The sequence below is a fragment of the Scyliorhinus torazame genome, chromosome 18, assembly GCF_047496885.1.
Source record: "Scyliorhinus torazame isolate Kashiwa2021f chromosome 18, sScyTor2.1, whole genome shotgun sequence".
NCBI lineage: Eukaryota > Metazoa > Chordata > Chondrichthyes > Carcharhiniformes > Scyliorhinidae > Scyliorhinus > Scyliorhinus torazame.
Window position 1 is genome coordinate 26,919,105 of NC_092724.1, and position 18,333 is coordinate 26,937,437.

At 47.5% G+C, this 18,333-nt stretch overlaps 1 protein-coding gene across 3 annotated transcripts in view; it reads right to left on the reverse strand.

Moving 5' to 3' along the window:
* The window catches only part of LOC140395067 (CREB-regulated transcription coactivator 1-like), an 84,463-nt gene that overhangs the window by 13,736 nt on the left and 52,394 nt on the right, over positions 1–18,333 (reverse strand). For 2 of the 3 annotated variants that reach the window (XM_072482430.1, XM_072482429.1), the window contains exons 11-13: positions 15,791–15,892; positions 7,678–7,758; positions 5,983–6,160 (exon numbers count right to left, since the gene is read on the reverse strand). In XM_072482430.1, coding sequence (XP_072338531.1) covers positions 5,983–6,160; positions 7,678–7,758; positions 15,791–15,892 — 361 coding nt within the window. The remainder of the gene's footprint in view (positions 1–5,982; positions 6,161–7,677; positions 7,759–15,790; positions 15,893–18,333) is intronic. The other variant, XM_072482431.1, reaches the window with a different exon arrangement.

Sequence of the window (18,333 nt, forward strand, 5' to 3'; positions counted from 1 at the left end):
GGCCTAAATGGGCCGGTTAAAAGGGCCCGAGTGTTCGCGCACTTAAAGGGACTGAAGGCAGATGTGGTCATGCTTCAGGAGACACATCTGAAGGTGGCAGACCAGGTCAGGTTAAGAAAGGGATGGGTAGGACAGGTATTCCATTCGGGGCTGGATGCAAAGAATAGAGGGGTGGCAATACTGGTGGGGAAGCGGGTGTCGTTTGAGGCCAAGAACATAGTAGCGGACAATGGAGGTCGATACATGATGGTGAGCGGTAGGTTGCAGGGGACGTGGGTGGTATTGGTAAATGTATACGCCCCGAACTGGGATGATGCTGGATTCATGAAGCGTATGTTGGGGCGCATTCTGGACCTGGAAGTAGGAAGCTTGATAATGGGTGGGGATTTCAACACGGTGTTGGACCCAGCACTGGATCGCTCCAGATCTAGGACCGGAAAGAGGTCGGCTACGGCCAAGGTGCTAAGGGGGTTTATGGATCAGATGGGGGGAGTAGATTCGTGGAATTTGCCAGGCCTCTGGCCAGAGAATTTTCTTTTTTCTCCCACGTACACAAAGCCTACTCTCGGATAGATTTTTTTGTTCTGGGCAGGATCCCGAAAGTTGAGGGAACGGAGTATTCGGCCATAGCCATCTCAGACCACGCACCGCACTGGGTGGAACTGGAGTTGGGAGAGGAGAGGGACCAACGCCCATTGTGGCGGTTGGATGTGGGACTGCTGGCAGATGAGGTGGTGTGCGGGAGTGCATTGAAAGGTATTTGGAGGCCAACGACCACGGGGAGGTGCAGGTGGGGGTAGTATGGGAGGCGCTGAAGGTGGTGGTCAGGGGAGAGTTAATCTCCATCACGGCTCATAGGGAGAAGAGAAGGGCAGATAAAGGGAGAGGTTAGTAGGGGAGATTTTAAGAGTGGACAGGAGATATGCAGAGGCCCCTGAAGAGGTACTACTCAGGGAGAGGCGAAGTCTCCAGACGGAGTTCGACCTGTTGACCACATGGAAGGCAGAGGCACAGTAGAGGAGAGCACAGGGGGCGACGTATAAGTATGGGGAGAAGGCGAGCCGGATGCTGGCACATCAGATCCGTAAGAGGATGGCAGCGAGGGAGATAGGTGGAGTCAAGGATGGAAGGGGAACAACGGTGCGGAAGGCGGTGAAAGTAAACGAGGCATTTAAGGCCTTCTATGAGGAGCTGTACAGATCCCAGCCCCCAGCGGGGGAAGAGGGGATGCGACGATTCTTGGACCAACTGAGGTTCCCGAGAGTGGAGGAGCAGGAGGTGGCTGGTTTGGGGGCGCCAATTGGGTTGGAGGAGCTGATTAAAGGTCTGGGGAGCATGCAGGCAGGGAAGGCCCCGGGACCGGATGAGTTCCCGGTTGAGTTCTATAGGAAGTACGTAGACCTGTTAGCCCCGTTGCTGGTGAGGACTTTCAATGAGGCAAGGGAGGAGGGGACCCTGCCCCCGACAATGCCTGAGGCGATGATCTCTTTGATCCTGAAGCGGGATAAGGACCCACTGCAATGTGGGTCGTACAGGCCGATCTCGCTCCTCAACGTGGATGCTAAGCTGCTGGCAAAAGTGCTGGCTACGAGGATCGAGGGCTCTGTCCCGGGGGGCGATTCACGAGGACCAGACGGGATTTGTAAAGGGCAGGCAGCTAAACACTAATGTGCGGAGGCTCCTAAACGTGATAATGATGCCATCGGCGGAGATAGTGGCAGCTATGGACACGGAGAAGGCCTTTGACCGAGTAGAGTGGGAGTATCTCTGGGAAGTGTTGCGGAGGTTTGGGTTCGGGGGAGGGTTTATTAGCTGGGTTAAGCTCCTATATAGAGCCCCGGTGGCGAGTGTGGTTACGAATCGGCGGAGGTTGGAGTATTTTCGGCTGTATCGAGGGACGAGGCAGGGGTGCCCCCTGTCGTTTGCATTAGCAATTGAACCTTCGGCCATGGCATTAAAGGAGTCCAGAAATTGGAGGGGGGGTGGTCCGAGGGGGAGAGGAGCATCGAGTGTCGCTGCATGCAGACGACCTGTTGCTGTATGTGGCGGATCCAGTGGAGGGTATGGTGGAGGTCATGCAGATTCTAAGGGAGTTTGGGGACTTCTCGGGCTATAAGCTCAATGTAGGGAAAAGTGAGCTCTTCGTGGTGCATCCAGGGGACCAGGGAAGAGGGATAGATGATCTACCGTTGAAGAGGGCGGAAAGGAGCTTTCAGTACTTGGGGATCCAAATAGCTAGGAGTTGGGGGGCCCTGCATAAACTTAATTTGACGCGGCTGATGGAGCAGATGGAGGAGGACTTCAAACGATGGGACATGTTGCCACTCTCGCTAGCGGGCAGAGTACAGTCGATTAAAATGGTGGTCCTCCGAGGTTTCTTTTTGTGTTCCAGTGCCTTCCAATTGTGATCTCCAAGGCCTTTTTTTAAAGAGGGTAGGCAGGAGCATTATGGGTTTTGTGTGGGCGAATAAGACCCCGAGGGTAAGGAGGGGGTTTCTGGAGCGTAGTAGAGATAGAGGGCTGGCGTTGCCGAATCTGGGTGGCTACTACTGGGCAGCCAATGTGGCGATGATCCGTAAGTGGGTAATGGAGGGAGGGGGGCGGCATGGAAGAGGTTGGAGATGGCGTCCTGCAAAGGAACGATCCTGGGGGCGCTGGTGACGGCACCACTGCCACTCTCGCCGACAAGGTACACCACGAGTCCGGTGGCGGCGGCAACGCTAAAGATCTGGGGCCAGTGGAGACGACACAGGGGTGCGATGGGAACCTCGGTGTGGTCCCCGATCAGGGATAACCATCGGTTTGTCCCAGGAAGGATGGACGGGGGGTTTCAGAGCTGGCATCGGGCAGGGATTAGAAGAATGGGGGACCTGTTCATTGATGGGACGTTTGCGAGCCTAGGGGCGCTGGAGGAGAGGTTTGGGATTCCCCCGAGAAACGCTTTCAGATACATGCAAGTGAGGGCGTTTGTGAGGCGACAGGTGAGGGAATTTCCGTTGCTCCCGGCACAGGGGACTCAAGACAGGGTGATTTCGGGTGTATGGGTCGGAGAGGGCAAGGTGTCGGCGATATACCAGGAGATGAAAGAAGAGGGGGAGGCTTTGGTAGAGGAGCTGAAGGATAAATGGGAGGAGGAGTTGGGGGAGGAGATTGAAGAGGGTCTGTGGGCTGATGCCCTGAGCAGGGTTAATTCCTCTTCCTCATGTGCCAGGCTTAGCCTGATACAGTTTAAGGTTATTCACAGAGCGCATATGACGGGGGCGAGGCTGAGTAGGTTCTTTGGGGTGGAGGACAGATGTGAGAGGTACTCAGGAAGCCCGGCGAACCACGCCCATATGTTCTGGTCGTGCCCGGCACTGGATGGGTTCTGGAGGGGTTTTGCGAGAACTATATCTAAGGTGGTGAAAGTCCAGGTCAAGCCAAGTTGGGGGCTAGCACTATTTGGAGTGGCGGACGAGCCGGGAGTGCAGGAGGCGAAAGAGGCCGGCATTCTGGCCTTTGCGTCCCTGGTAGCCCGGCGGAGGATCTTGTTAGTGTGGAAAGATGCGAAGCCCCCCAGTGCGGAAGCCTGGATAAATTACATGGCAGGGTTCATCAAGTTGGAGAGGATAAAGTTTGCCTTGAGAGGGTCTGTGCAGGGGTTCTCCAGGCGGTGGCAACTGTTCCTAGACTATCTCGCGGAGAGTTAGATGGAGATCGGTCAGCAGCAGCAGCAACCCGGGGGGGGGGGGAGGAGAGAGGGAAGATTCCTAGGGGCACTTGAGCAAGAAAATACATAAACGTTTGGGAAAGTCGATATGCGCGGGAGGAATCCAATGTACAAAGTTCTGTATTATGTTGAATTGATAGGTTTATGCTTTTCTTTTTTGTTTGGGGAGGGGGGGGGAGGGGGAACTAATCTAAGTCATTAACATATCCAACAGCAAAGGTCCCAACACTAAGCCCTGCAAAACATTCCATTTGCAAAACCCTCTATCGATCATCACTTTGTCACGGAGTGAATTTTGGATCCAACCTGCCACTTTCCCCTGTATGCCACGAAATCTCACTTTTCTGACCAGTTTGCCACGTGGGACCTTCTCAAATGCCTTATTGAAATCCATTCAGACAATATCCACTGCACTCTCCTCATCAATCCTCCTTGTTACTTCCTCAAGAAATTCTATTAAATTAGAAAGACACGATCTTCCCGTAACAAAGCCATGCCGATTCACCTGATCAATCCGTGCCTTTCTAATTGAGTTTATCCTGTCTCTCAGAATGGTTTCCATTAATTTGCCCACCACTGAAGTCAGACTGACTGGCCTATGGTTTCTGGCCTATCTCTTACATCCTTTTTAAATAATGGTATAACAGTCACAGCCCTCCAATCCTCTGGGAGCTTGCCTGTATTGAATGAAGATTGGAAAATGATCCTCAGAGCATTCATTGCTTTCTACCTGACTTCATTCAACAGTCTGGCATACAATCCATCTGCCCCTGGTCATTTATCCACCTTCAAGGATGCCAGTCCCCCCCAGTAATTGCTCTCTCACTATGCTTATTGTAGGTAATATTTCACACCTCCTCTTTGATAATAATGTCTGCATCACCCCTCTTCTTGGTGAAGACAGCGACAAAGTACACATTGAGAACCCTGCTCACATCTTCTGAATCAACCCAAGTTACCATGTACATCTCCGATAGGCCCTATCCTTTCTTTAGTTATTCTCTTGCTCTTAATGTTTTTGTAAAAAATCTTAGGATTTTCTTTGATTTCACCTGGAATTTTTTCGTATCCTCTCTGCTTTCCTAATTTCCATTTTTACTTCACCCCTGTACTTTCTATACTCCTCCAGGCTTTCTACAGTATCAAGTCTTTAATGACTGTCATAACCTTTCTTTTTCTGCTTTATCTTGGCTCGTATGTGTCTGGATAACCAGGGGGCTTGGAATTTGGCAGTACCACCCTTTTTGTTTGTGCGACATGTATGCACTGTGCATGTCGAAATTCACCCTTTAATGCCTCCCATTGATTTGGCAGTTTTCCTTTTAACAGCTGTGTCCAGTTGACTCTTGCAAGCTCACATCTCAGCTTTATAAAATTTGTTTTTTCCTCATTTGATGTTTCATTAAGTATAGCATTGATGCTCGCAGCTATAATTGATTATTTAACCAATAATGCTGATTTTGAATTATAACGATACCATGCTGCCATGTGTCTATCCGTGCGCTCAGCCCTTTGGTTTTATTTACTATGTTCCTCGGTATACATATATACCTTTTAACAATGCCAAATCTCTGGGTTGTACGCTTTTTAACCTGTGCTGCTTGTCTTTCAGAGTAACTCACTAACTCTCCATCTCCGTTCCCTGCTCTGAATTTGCCCTCAGCTTGCCATTCCCTGTCAATCTAGTTTAAAAACATCCCAATAGCATTAGCAAATCCCCCTGCGAGGATATTCATCCTAGTCTTGTTCAGGTGTACACTGTCTGGCTTGTACAGGTTCCATCTTCCCCAGTAGTCCCATTGCCTCAGAAATCTGCTGCCCTCCCTCCTACACTGGCTTTCAGCCACATGTTCAATCACTCTATTCTCCTGTATCTATATTCGTTTGCACATGGGACTGGGAGTAATCCTGAGATTACTGCTTTAGAGATCCTGTTTTTCAATCTCCTTCTTACCTCCCTAAAGTCTGCTTTCAGGATTTCATCCCATTCCCTACCTAAGTCATGGGTACCAACGCAGACCACGGCCTCTGGCCCCCAGATGAATACAGGCACAGAAGGTCCCCGAACAGGCGCCGGAATGTGGCGACTAGGGGCTTTTCACAGTAACTTCATTGAAGCCTACTCGTGACAATAAGCGATTTTCATTTCATTTCATTTCTATCCGTTTGCCTGTGCTGTATTAGTAAAGTTGTTGCTGTGACTTATGCTCCAACTATGACACTTGTTACATGGTGATGTATGGTTTGCTACAATGATGTTGTGAGGTACTTACCAGTCAGAATGATGTTAGGAATATTTCCGTGATTACTGTAACTGAGCTGTGAGTCCTGTAGGCTCCCGTGGCTCCCTGTCAGCCCCATCATTGCTGCCTGCGAGTAGTTCAGGGTTGAGATTTGGTTGTACAGACTGTTGGTGCTGTTCGGGCTCTCAATCATATTAAACTGTTCAAGCTAAAATAAAGAACATAATTATTAGAATCTTGTCCTGGATCCATCCTCCAGACCCAAATGCTGGGAGGGGAAGCCACTGGACTCATATCTTTGAGGGGGGGGGGGAAGAGAAGAGTCACGGCGGCGGCTCCTAGACCCGTACCCGCGGTGGGCTGCTCCGAAGCGGTGTGTGAATGTATGTCACTTCCAACAAGTGTAAATCAGCCATGTTACAATCTTCAATTGGTGACAAAGATTAAAGCAAAATTTGGTGGATGCCGAAAATCTCAAATACAAACAGAAAATGCTGGAAAACCTTGGAAGATTTGGCAGCATCTTCCAAAGAAGAGTCAAATTGGACTTGAAATGTTAACTGTCTCTTTCTCCACAGTAGCTGCCAGATAGACGCACTGCAGAGGATTTCCTGCATTTTCTGTCTCCATCTTAAATTGGTTGTTTGTGTAGCTATTAGCACACTTAGGAGGGGAGGGTATCCTGTTTCTCCAACACAAAATTAGTGTTTATACCGTTTGGCCTTGTATATATTTTTAACTGTTTTAATAAAAAGATATGGGGCGGGATTCTCCGACCCACCGCTGGGCCGGAGAATCGCTGGGGGGGTGGTGCGAATCCCGCCCCGCCGCCGGATTTTCAGCGGGAATTGCGTTGCGCCGGTCGGGGGCCGTCGGCAGCGCTCCCACCCCCGGCAATTCTCCGCCCCCCAATGGGCTGAGTGGCCGCCCATTTTCGGCCGGTCCCGGCGGCATAAATCAAACCAGGTCCGTACTGGCGCTACCTGACTCTGCAGGCAGCCTGCGGAATCCTCGGGGGGCCACGGTGGCCTGGCCCGCGATTGGGGCCCACCAATCCGCGGGCGGGCCTGTTCGTGGGGGCACACTTTCCCTCCGCGCCGGCCGCTGTAACGGTCCGCCATGGCCGGCGCGGAGAAGAACCCCCCTGCCCATACGCTGGGATGAAGCCAGTACATGCTAGCGCTCCCATGCATGCGTCAACTCGCGCCGGCCGGTGGAGGCCCTTCGGCACCGGCTGGCACGGCGCCAACCCTGCCAGCGCAGGTGGCCCGACGCCGGAGTGGTTCACGCCACTCCTCGGTGCCGGTACGGCCCGCCCTGCTGGTTAGGGGAGAATGCCGCCCATGGTTCAGCAGATGCTGACCAATCACAGAATCGTATCTAACAGTAGACGTTTAGGGTTTTGCAAGTACTGGCTGGTTCTTTAGTCTGTACTCTGAGAGTACTATGAATAACCAAAGGAACATCTTTCATTCAATCAACGAATCATTAGGATGCGCAGCCTATGTACCTGCCATTGCACTCACACTGAAAATGGTATACAATGTTACTCAATTGTGTGGTAGGCAGAAAGTCCTTTTGGACTGACGGCAGCATCTTGTTAGTGAACTCACTAATAACTAAATTGAAGTTACAAACATTGAGCCAATTTTTAAAACTTTGCAATTTTTACAAGTTGCTTAGCCTTCCAAACTATTGCAAAATGGAAATGGCCTGGGTCCTTACCTGGTGAGACAGGGAGTTGGCCTGTCTGTTTGTCAGCTGCTGATCGTAATAATCTCCAAAAACACTGCCAAGTATGGATGTCTGTGGGAAGAGGAGATTATTGCTCACAAATTAGATATTTAGTGTACACTAATCATCCTGTGACACACACACGCACACAGTACACGCACACACCTTTCTGAGATTGCTTCATTCAGTTATTGTCTATAATGTAATCCCTCGGTAAAATCTATACTGAAAATGAGGCACCAAGTGCTCTGTGTCTGTCAGGTCAAGCTTATTTGCCTGCATCCAGCGCCTGGCCTTATCATAAGACATAGGAGCAGAATTAGGCCACTCAGCCCATCGGGTCTGCTCTGCCATTCAATCATCCCCATTCTCCTGACGTCTCCCCATAACCCCTGATCCCCTTATTAATCAAGAACCTATCTATCTCTGTCTTAAAGACACACAGCGATTTGGCCTCCACAGCCTTCTGCGACAAAGGGTTCCACAGATTCACCACCCTCTGGCTGAAGAAATTCCTCCTCATCTCTGTTTTAAAGGATTGTACCTTCAGTCTGAGTTGTGCCTCTGCTTCTAGTTTTTTCTACTTGTGGAAACATCTTCTCCACACTGTAGTGGACAGTCCATGGAACTGCTCTGGTACAGTAACCTATTTTGCTCCTCCCTGGACATTACATCTTCCACTGATTCTGAATGGGAAGAAGACGGTAAATGTGATGAAAAAAAGAGGAAATTACCAACATGGTTTGATGGGCCAAAAGGCCTTTTTCCATGTTGCAACTTCCATGTATTGTTATGATGCAGCATCAATCAGAAGCTGCCATTAAGCTGTAACCATGGCGCATCACCATTATGGCAAACCTACTGCAGCTCTGCAAACTTGCCAGTTCAGCTTGGGAAATGCTTTGTCAGGTTAAGATCGAATTTCAAAAATGGATTTGCAATGAAAATGTGTAATCCATTAGTTCCAGGAGGGCCAGACGTAACAACACGGATTGCAACTCCAACATGCACAGGCCTAACTAGACTGATTCAGCAAACAGCACTGGATTCAGCTCCAGCATTATTGCCTCCTAGCTCCCCTCTCTACCCTGCCCCCCCCCCCCCCCCTCCAACTCCCCCTCTGCCCAGGGCCCCTGCTGTTGACTCCCCCCTCTGCCCGGGGCCTCCCTGCCGACTCTCCTCTTTGCCCGGGGCCCCTCCTCATGACTCCCCTCTCTTCCCAGGGCCCTCTCTGCCCGGAGCCCCCCCTGCCGACTGCCCTCTCTGCTCGGGGCCTCCCCTGTCGACACCCCTCTCTGCCCGGGGGCCCCCCTGCCAACTCCCCTCTCTGCCCTGGGCCCCCCTGCTGACTCCCCCCCTCTGCCCAAGCATGTCCCATGGAATGCAAGTAAGTGTTAACTCAGCCTCACTCAGCACATTGTGAAGTAAACCCTTGACTTCCAAGGTTTCCACCTTCTAGGACGAAATCTTATTTCATAGTAATATCAACAGTATAAGACTCTTCGTGTAAAGAATGACTGTCAGCATTATCCCTTATTATTATTCAACCAGTTACTGATCCGCAATATTATTCGCACTTGGCGTAGATCCTCATTGAGACTTTTACTGGTTGCAAGAACAGATGCGATCCTGCTCGATGGTGTACAGCATTGGTGGGTTCTAACAGCAGCCAGACAAAGGTTCTCATCGTCCCCACTCACACTCATCAAAAGAAGGTATTTGCTCTCCCCAGGTAATCTTCTTGCTCATTCTAGCTCTCTCTCTCTCTTTGCAGAGAATGCTTCCTGTATACACCTGCTCAGAGTCAGAATGGCATGGGAGGCCATTCGGACAATCAAATCTCTGTTGGCTCTCAGTAGAGTAATCCAGGAAGTAGGATTTCGCAGTTTCTGCCTATAGCGTTGGGAGTTTATTTCCCTCAACTTCCAAATTCAAGCAACTCATCGTCTCCACTTCCACCATCCCTGTAGCAGTGAATTCTACATCATTACCATTCACCACATAAAAAAGTTCTTCCTCACATCCCGCCCTTCATCGCTTGCCTAAATCCTTGAAACTGTGTTCCCTGGTCCTTGTACCATCAGCTAACAGGTATAGCTTTTCTTCGTTCACCTTATTTAAACCTGTCATTTATCTTATGCACCTCAAGCAAATCTCCCCATAATCTCCTGTGCTCCAAATAGAAAACGCCAGCATCTCCAATCTAACCTAGTAGTTAAAATCCATCATCGCTAGAACTATTCTGGTAAATCTCCTCTGCACCTTCACGAGGACTCTCATACAGATAATTACTCTCTCAGTATCGTGACGACCTTTAACCCGAAACAATATAGTAAGGAAAATTTGTCATTCTTTAAAAGGTCTGTAGAATCTGTAATTGTTTTTATGAATGTTTGAAAGGACTTTGACCGAATGGACACAAAGGAAAGCTTTAGCCACAAAAGGTGAGCTACAAGCAGAACAGCTGGAGGGTGACTGTGATCAGCATACAGATGCAGGCACAAAGAGAAAGCAGTCAGGGACAGAAAGAGGAAACACTGAATTCTTGAGAGAAGAAGCAAATCACTCTCAGAAAGAGGTCAGTTTTTCTGTTTGACAGAAAAGACAACACGAGCTCTTGGAAATATTGTGTGAGCTGGGTAAAACGGTCTAAAACCTGTGTGAATACCTCAGACACCAAAGCGCTGGGTTATTCCCTGAAGCGGTCAAGTCATGAACTGGAATGCTATTGGTTGGTTGGTTGAAAAGAAACTATGGAAAGCTACACCACCAGAACTGTCATGACCAAAGGGAGAGAGGGTTCGGAGAAATGTGCCTTGCTGGTCATAAATTGTATCCATGAAACTCAAAGGTGAAAGCTCTCATTGGACAGCATTCTGGACCCATCATAAAGAGCTGTTTATTGTGGAAATACGTAGTATCACAATTGTGTGGGGAGTGATACGAATGCTTGTGGTTGTTTATCTATGTCATATCAACTATTTTCAAGTGAAATCTACCTTATAATTTGAAATATTATTTCTACTGTTCTGATTATTAAAGGAAAAATGAGAAGTGGAACCTTGTTGGTATTGTCTTCATTCAGGGGCCATTCAGTATATCTTAAATGGGATTTAAATCTTTTCCCCCCTCTTTTTCATACATTTAGAGTACCCAATTCATTTTTTTCCAATTAAGGGGCAATTTAGCGTGGCCAAACCACCTAGCTTGCACATCTTTTTGGGTTGTGGGGGCGAAACCCATGCAAACACGGGGAGAATGTGCTAACTCCACGCGGACAGTGACCCAGGGCCGAGATCGAACCTGGGACCTCGGCGCCGTGAGGCCGCAGTGCTAACCCACTGTGCCACCGTGCTGCCCGGGGATTTAAATCTTGAGGAGTCTCCTAGCCCTTGCACAATCAGTTAATGGGAGCGATTTTTTAAAAAATGCCGTATCCTGTTCAAACTTCTGTGTTGCTATAGAGTAATGGAAATAAGAGTTCTGCTTCTCCACAAATCACCTTTAATTCTTTGATTCAACTTCACACACAAATCTCCACTAACCAATAGTGCCACCTGTAACCCCTAGAAGCAATACTCTAGTTGTGGCCAAACCAAAGCTTTATAAAGGTGCAATATAACTTCCCTGATTTTATACCCAATGCTTCTATTGATGAAGCTCAAGATCCCACATGCATTGCTAATTACTCTCTCACCATGTCCTTTCACCTCAAGACAAGGATATTGACGCCCAGGTCCTTGCACACACTTTAGAACTGTGTCATTAGGTTTATATTATCTCTCCTTATGCCGTCTTCAAAATGTTATCACCTCGCACTTCTACCAATCACATTAAATCTATGCCCCCTGGTAATTGGCCCCTCAGCTGGGGGAAACAAATCTTTTCTGTCTACCCTTTCTAGACCCACTCATAATTTTGTACACCTCAATTAGGTCACCCCTCAGTCGCGTCTGTTCTAAGAAAAGCAACCAGAGCCTACCTAATCTCTCCTCATAGCTACAATTTCCAAACCCTGGCAACATTCTTGTAACTCTCCTCTGCACTCTCTCCAGAGCATTTATGTCCTTCCTGTAATGTGGGGATGAGCTGTACACAAAGCTCCAGCTATGGCCTTATCAGCGTTTTATACAAATCCATTGTGCATCCCTGCTTTTGCATTCAACACCTTGCCCAATGAAGGAAAGCATTCCATACGCTTTCTTGACCACCTTGTCCACCTGTCCTGCCACCTTCAACATGCACTTCAAGGTCTCTCACTTCCTCAAACCCTCTCAAGGGTGTCCTACTACTATACAGGGCCTTAATAATAATAATCTTTATTATTGTCACAAGTAGGCTTACATTAACACTGCAATGAAGCTACTGTGAAAATCCTCTAGTCACCACACTCCGGCGCCTGTTCCGAGTACAGAGAGGGACAATTTAGAATGTCCAATTCACCTAACAAGCACATCTTTCGGGACTTGTGGGAGGAAACCCACGCAGACACGGAGAGAACGTGCAGACTCCACATAGACAGTGACCCAAGCCGGGAAACAAACCCGGGTCCCTGGCACTGTGAAACAACAGTGCTAACCACTGTGCTACCGTGCTCTTGCTCTTAATGTATTGGTAAAACATCATACGACTTTCTTTGATTTTACCTGCAATATTTTTTAGTTTCCTCTCTGATATCTTAATTCTATTTTTACTTCACCCCTCCACTTTCTATACTTCTCCAGGCTTTCTACAATATTAAGTCTTTTCTGACTGTCAGAAGTTTTCTTTTTCTGCTTTACCTTGGCCTGGATGCTTCTGGATAATCAGAGGGTCCTAGATTTGGCAGTACCACTCTTTTTCTTTGTGGGGATGTCTACACTGTGCCCATAGAATTTCACCTTTGAATTGCTCCCAAAGGTTTTCCTTCGAATAGTCTTATTCATTCTACTCCTGCCAGCTTGTCCCAGTTTTTTGCAAAATTTGCCTTCCCTAAATTTAGAACCTTTACTCCTGTTCTATCTTTGTCTTTTTCCATAACGATGCTAAATCTAACTGTATTATGGTCACTATTTCCAAAATGATCTCCCATTGCTACTTCATCCACTTGCCCAGCTTTATTTCCGAACTATAAATCTAGAATTGCACTCCCTTTCGTTATTCTCTTGAAGGCAGTTCAAGAATGTGTCCTTCACACTGTTTGTATCACAATTGACATTGGGGTAGTTGAAGTCCCCAACGATAATTGCCTTATTGCATTTGCACAGAAATCGGTCTACGTATTTGCTCTTCTAGCCACCTTCCATGATTTGGGAGTCTACAGTGCAATCCTCACAGTGCAGCTGAACTCTTTTTTATTTCTGAGCTCAACCCATATGACCTAATTTGATACTTCATTTAGTATATCATCCCTCCTCACAACTGTAAATTGATTACCCAATAATGCTACAGCCCCACCTTTTTTATTTCTCTCCCCCATCCTGCCTGAAAACTCCATACCCAGGAATGTTGAGCTGCCATTTTTGTTCCTCCTTAAGCCAAGTTTCCATTATAGTGATGATATCATGCTGCCATGTGTCTATCTGTGCCCTCAGCCCATCTGCTTTATTTACTATGCTCCTTGTATTTACATATATACTTTTTAACACTGCCAAATTACTGTGTTATACACTGTTTAATCTGTGCTGCTTCTGTCTTTCAGTCACTCACTAACTCTATATCTCCTGTTCCCTGCTCTGAATCTGCCCTCAGGTTCCCATCCCCTGCCAATCTAATTTAAAACTGCCCAACAGCACGAGCAAATCTGCCTGCGAGGATATTCATCCCGGTCCTTTCAGGTGTAGACCGGCCGGTTTGTTCCGGTGCCACCTTCCCCAGTACTGGTCCCAATACCTCAAATCTGCCGTCCTCACTGCTCGACCAACTTTCCAGGCATGTGTTTAATCACTCAACTCTCCTGTTTCATAGAAAGTAGGAGCTAGAATTCCTACAGTGCAGGAGGCCATCCAGCCCAACAGGTCTGCGCCGATCCTCTGAAAGAGCACCCTACCTATGCTCACTCTCCCACCATATCATTGTAATCCCATAACCCCACCTAACCTGCACATATTTGGACAGTGGGAGGAAACCGGAGCACTTGGAGGAAACCCACGCAGATATGGGGAGAATGTGCAAACATCACACAGTCACACAAGGCTGGAATTGAACCCAGGTCCCTGGCGCTGAGGTAACAGGGCTAACCACTGTGGCACCATGCTGCCTCCTAATTTATGGCCATTCAGATAATAATCTGCCTTCCCATTTTGCTACCAAAGTGAATAACCGCACATTTATTCAGATTATACTGCATCTGCCATTCATTTGCCCAATCACTCAACTTGTCGCAATCATTCCTCACAGCTCACACTCCCACCCAACTTTGTGCCATCTCAAATTTGGAGATATTACGTTTCGTTCCCTCATCTAAATCTTTAATATATATATTGTGAATTGCTGGAGTCCCATCATCGATCCCTGTGGTACACCACTACCCACTGCCTGCCATTTGGAAAAACACCCATGCGTTCTTACTCTTTGTTTCCTGTCCATCTCAATACACTACCCCTAATCCCATGCGCTTTAGTTTTATGCGCTAATCTCTTATGTGGGACTTTGTCGAAAGTCTTCTGAAAGTCCAAATGAACCATATCCACTGGCCTCCCTTCATCAACTCTACTAGTTACATTCTTGAAGAACTCCAGTAGATTTGTCAAGCATGATTTTCCCTTTCACAAATCCATGCTTACTCCGTCCGATCCTGCCACCATTGTCCAAGTGTTCTACTATTACATCCTTGACCCGACCGGCACTCATGGGGGTCTCCCAGGGGATAGGAGGCCCCCAGCTGCATGCCCTTTGGGCAGGGTGGTGCCCTGCACTGCGAGTGCACCTTGGCAGTGCCAGTCTGACATATTGGCAGTACCACCTTGGTGCCAGCCTGGCATGGGCAGTGCCAGGTCAGCACTGCCATGATGGCATTTTCTGCGTGCGCGCGATTGTTCAGGGGCTGCCCAGTGTGTAGAAAACGGGGATACATGTGGCCTCGGCCGTGCGTTCCCCGTTCAGGACCCTTTTTCAATGCGAGTCACGTTGAATAGCCATGTATTTCTCGGCACTGCGAGCGCTAGGAAACGCAGGGCGTGCCAGTGGACTTTGATCCCTTTTGGGAGAATCAAGCCCATAACGTTCAAGGAAATTCTCCTGAAGACATCCATTTCAGAAATTCCTCTTCTCCTTTTCCTTTACTCTAATATTATCCGAATCAAATTTGGTAAATAAAGCTCCCCAATGTCACCATTCTATGTTTCTTGCAAATATCTGATTTACCTCCAGATTTCCTCCTCTATCTTTACTTGGAGGTCTAGAGAATGTCCCCAAGTAGCATGATCATTCATATCCTCCCTTGCTTCTCAACTCCTGATCACTCAAGTTTTCACACACTCTCCTGCAGGGGGTGCTTCCTGCACATATCCTTCCTTCAGAAGTGGAACAGATAAGCTTGCAATAAAATCCAGGCTCCTAGTTCTGCTTAATCAGTATCTTTAAAAAAATAAATTTAGAGTGCCCAATTCATTTTTTCCAATTAAGGGGCAATTTAGCGTGTCCAATCCACCTAACCTGCACATCTTTGCACATCACAGAATGTGCAAACTCCACACGGACAGTGGCCCAGAGCCGGGATCGAACCTGGGACCTCGGCACCGTGAGACAGCAGTGCTGATCACTGCGCCACCGTGCAACCCTATCAGTATCTTAATATAAAGAAATTGGAATTTGTTTTCATATATCCATATAGCCAGCAATCAATTAAATACAGAATGATCAAATTTGACACGGATCCATGCAGAGCGACATGCACACACAGAACTATGCAGACATGTGCAGTCATACAGTCATACACACACCAACACAAGTGGAAATGGAAACATTAAAAAGGCTCAGAAACAGTTCTTGGTTAAACAGAGAGGTACATGGTGATGGAAGGTGACAAAGCAAATTGTGACATGGCAAGAATGGGATAACCTCATTGCAAACCATGAATTAGTCACAACACCAAGCCAAGCACTGGAAGCAAAGATTCCCTTACTTGAGGGGAGCTGCCGGGAGAGAAGCCTTGATTGGAGCCAGGGGAGGTGGGAGACTGGTTGGCTGGAGATCCAGCATTACTGCGGTACTGCTGGAGGGAAGCCTACAGAACAACACAGAGTTAAGAACGGCTGCTGAGATAGGCAGAGTATTGTATCTTTGGAAGTTCTGAGTGGATGCAGGTAATGATGCCGGTGTAACTATTCCAATCCCTTGTTTCCATGTAAATCAGTTCATGGCTATCTGAAACCAATGCTGAATTCAATCTGAAGTAAGAGATATTTGGGATTCCAAGTCCTTTTTATGTGAAGGTGTTACAGAGATTGCATTCCAAGTGGTCGAATGAGGTAATAGGTGAATTGTAGAACAAACCGGTATTTTCTCTCTTCTGGTTTGTTTGCACCCATGTCCGCTCTCCCCCACTCACTCCCCGGACATGCTCCCACTTTACTATACTCCTGTTGGCTTTCTCTCCCACCCATGTACTCCCTCCAATTTTCTTCCCATCCCATCACAGCCTTGTTCTGCACTCACTGCCTCCCCCATTCACTTAATCTCTCTCTCATTCTCCCTCTCACTCACTGCTTAATCATTCTTCACACCTCCCTGCTTACTCCTCTTATGTGCTCCATGTTTGCTCGCTTCCTCTCTCCCCGCTGCCTCTTCCTCATTCTCTCCTACTATCTTCCTTTCAATCGCTCACACTTGCTTCTTCTGCTTACTTATCCCTTGTTTCCACTTCCCTTTTCCCTATTTGCTCCCAATCACCTCACTCCCATGTTTGCACCCTGCCCCCACCCGATGCTCACCCGTGTTTATTTCCGTTTGCTCCGGCTGGGTTTCTTTCAGCTCACATTCTCTCTCCCCTGGGGTTCCTGCTTTCTCTCTTCTTTCTATCACATTCTCAGGGCAAGAAGAGCAGAAGTCTGTCCCGAACCAAATTATCTGGTTATTTACTGGATTAATGTTTGTGGACTCTTGCTTGCACAAATTGGCTGCCACATATTTGACTTTACAATAATGACTACACTTCAGAAGTACTCCATTGGCTGTAAGGAGCTTTGAGACATCCAATGGTTGTTAAAAGCACTATATAAATGCAAATCTTTATTTAACTGGTTAAAGTGAAACATCCTGAGGTAGTGAAGGAAGCTATACAAGTGGGAGGTTTAATACTCTCCAGGGTCTGTGAAGAACCAGTTAAGTTTTCAGTGTGCCAACCTGTAATGCAAGAGCCCCAGACCGGAATATTGCAGCTCTTTTGGACTGTGACTGCTCCTCCAGTGCCACCACCAGCTGAGTTACAGTATGGCAGTAACTACATTTTATCAATTCTATATCATCTGTAATTTTTAAACAAGAAATTTATAAGGAAGCAAAATATTTGATTGCTACAGCATACACTAAGGAGGAAAGAGAACAGAGACAAAGAATGAGAGTTTGTGCGCGCACACGGGGGGGGGGGGGGGGGGTAAGAAAAGGGGAAGATCGGGCAGCACGGTGGCACAGTGCCTCACGGCGCTGAGGTCCCAGATTCATCCCGGCTCTGGGTCACTGTCCGTGTGGAGTTTGCACATTCTCCCCGTGTTTGCGTGGGTTTCGCCCCCACAACCCAAAGATGTGCAGGGTAGGTGGATTGGCCACACTAAATTGCCCCTTAATTGTAAAAATGAATTGAGTACTCTAAATTAAAAAAGAAAAGAAAAGGGGAAGAACAGAGACTGAGATGGAGAGACGGATTAGAAGGGGGAGAGAAATATACAGAGGCACAGCACTGCAAACGTTTACAGCACAGAAGGAAGCCATTAACCCCATACTTATCATGCTTTTGCTAGGCCTTCCATGATAAATTAATGAACCATCATTGATCACTTCCCAACCAGAAGCAGAGTGATTAGGAAAAGACAATCAGAACCCTTCATAATTTCAAAATCTCTTGAATCTCTTGACAATATTTGCTCCAGTGACAACAGTGCCACTTGAATCAACTTGCATTTATACAGTGCTCTTGATGTGAAAAGAAAGTCCTAACGACTCATCTTTCATTCTCATTCCACAGTATAAATATTTCCCACATTCTCTGTATTATAGCTTTGACAAAGGGTCATCTGGACTCGAAACGTTAGCTCTTTTCTCTCCCTACAGATGCTGCCAGACCTGTTGAGATTTTCCAGCATTCTCTCTTTGGTTTCAGATTCCAGCATCCGCAGTAATTTGTTTTTATCCAGAGATTATTATGGAGCTGTATAAAACACTCGTTCGGTCACAACTAGAGTACTGTGTGAAGTTCTGGCTGCCACACTATAAGGAAGGATATGTCTGTGCTAGAGAGGGTGCAGAGGAGATTCACCAGGTTGTTGCCTGGGCTGGAGCGCTTCAGCAATGGAGGGAGGTCGGTTAGGCTGGAGTTGGTTTCCTTAGAGCAGAGAAGGCTGATGCGGGACTGATTGAGATATACAAAACTATGAGGGACATAAATCGGGTAGATAGGAAGAAATATTTCCCCTTAATAGAGGGGTCAATAACCAGTGGGCATAGATTTAA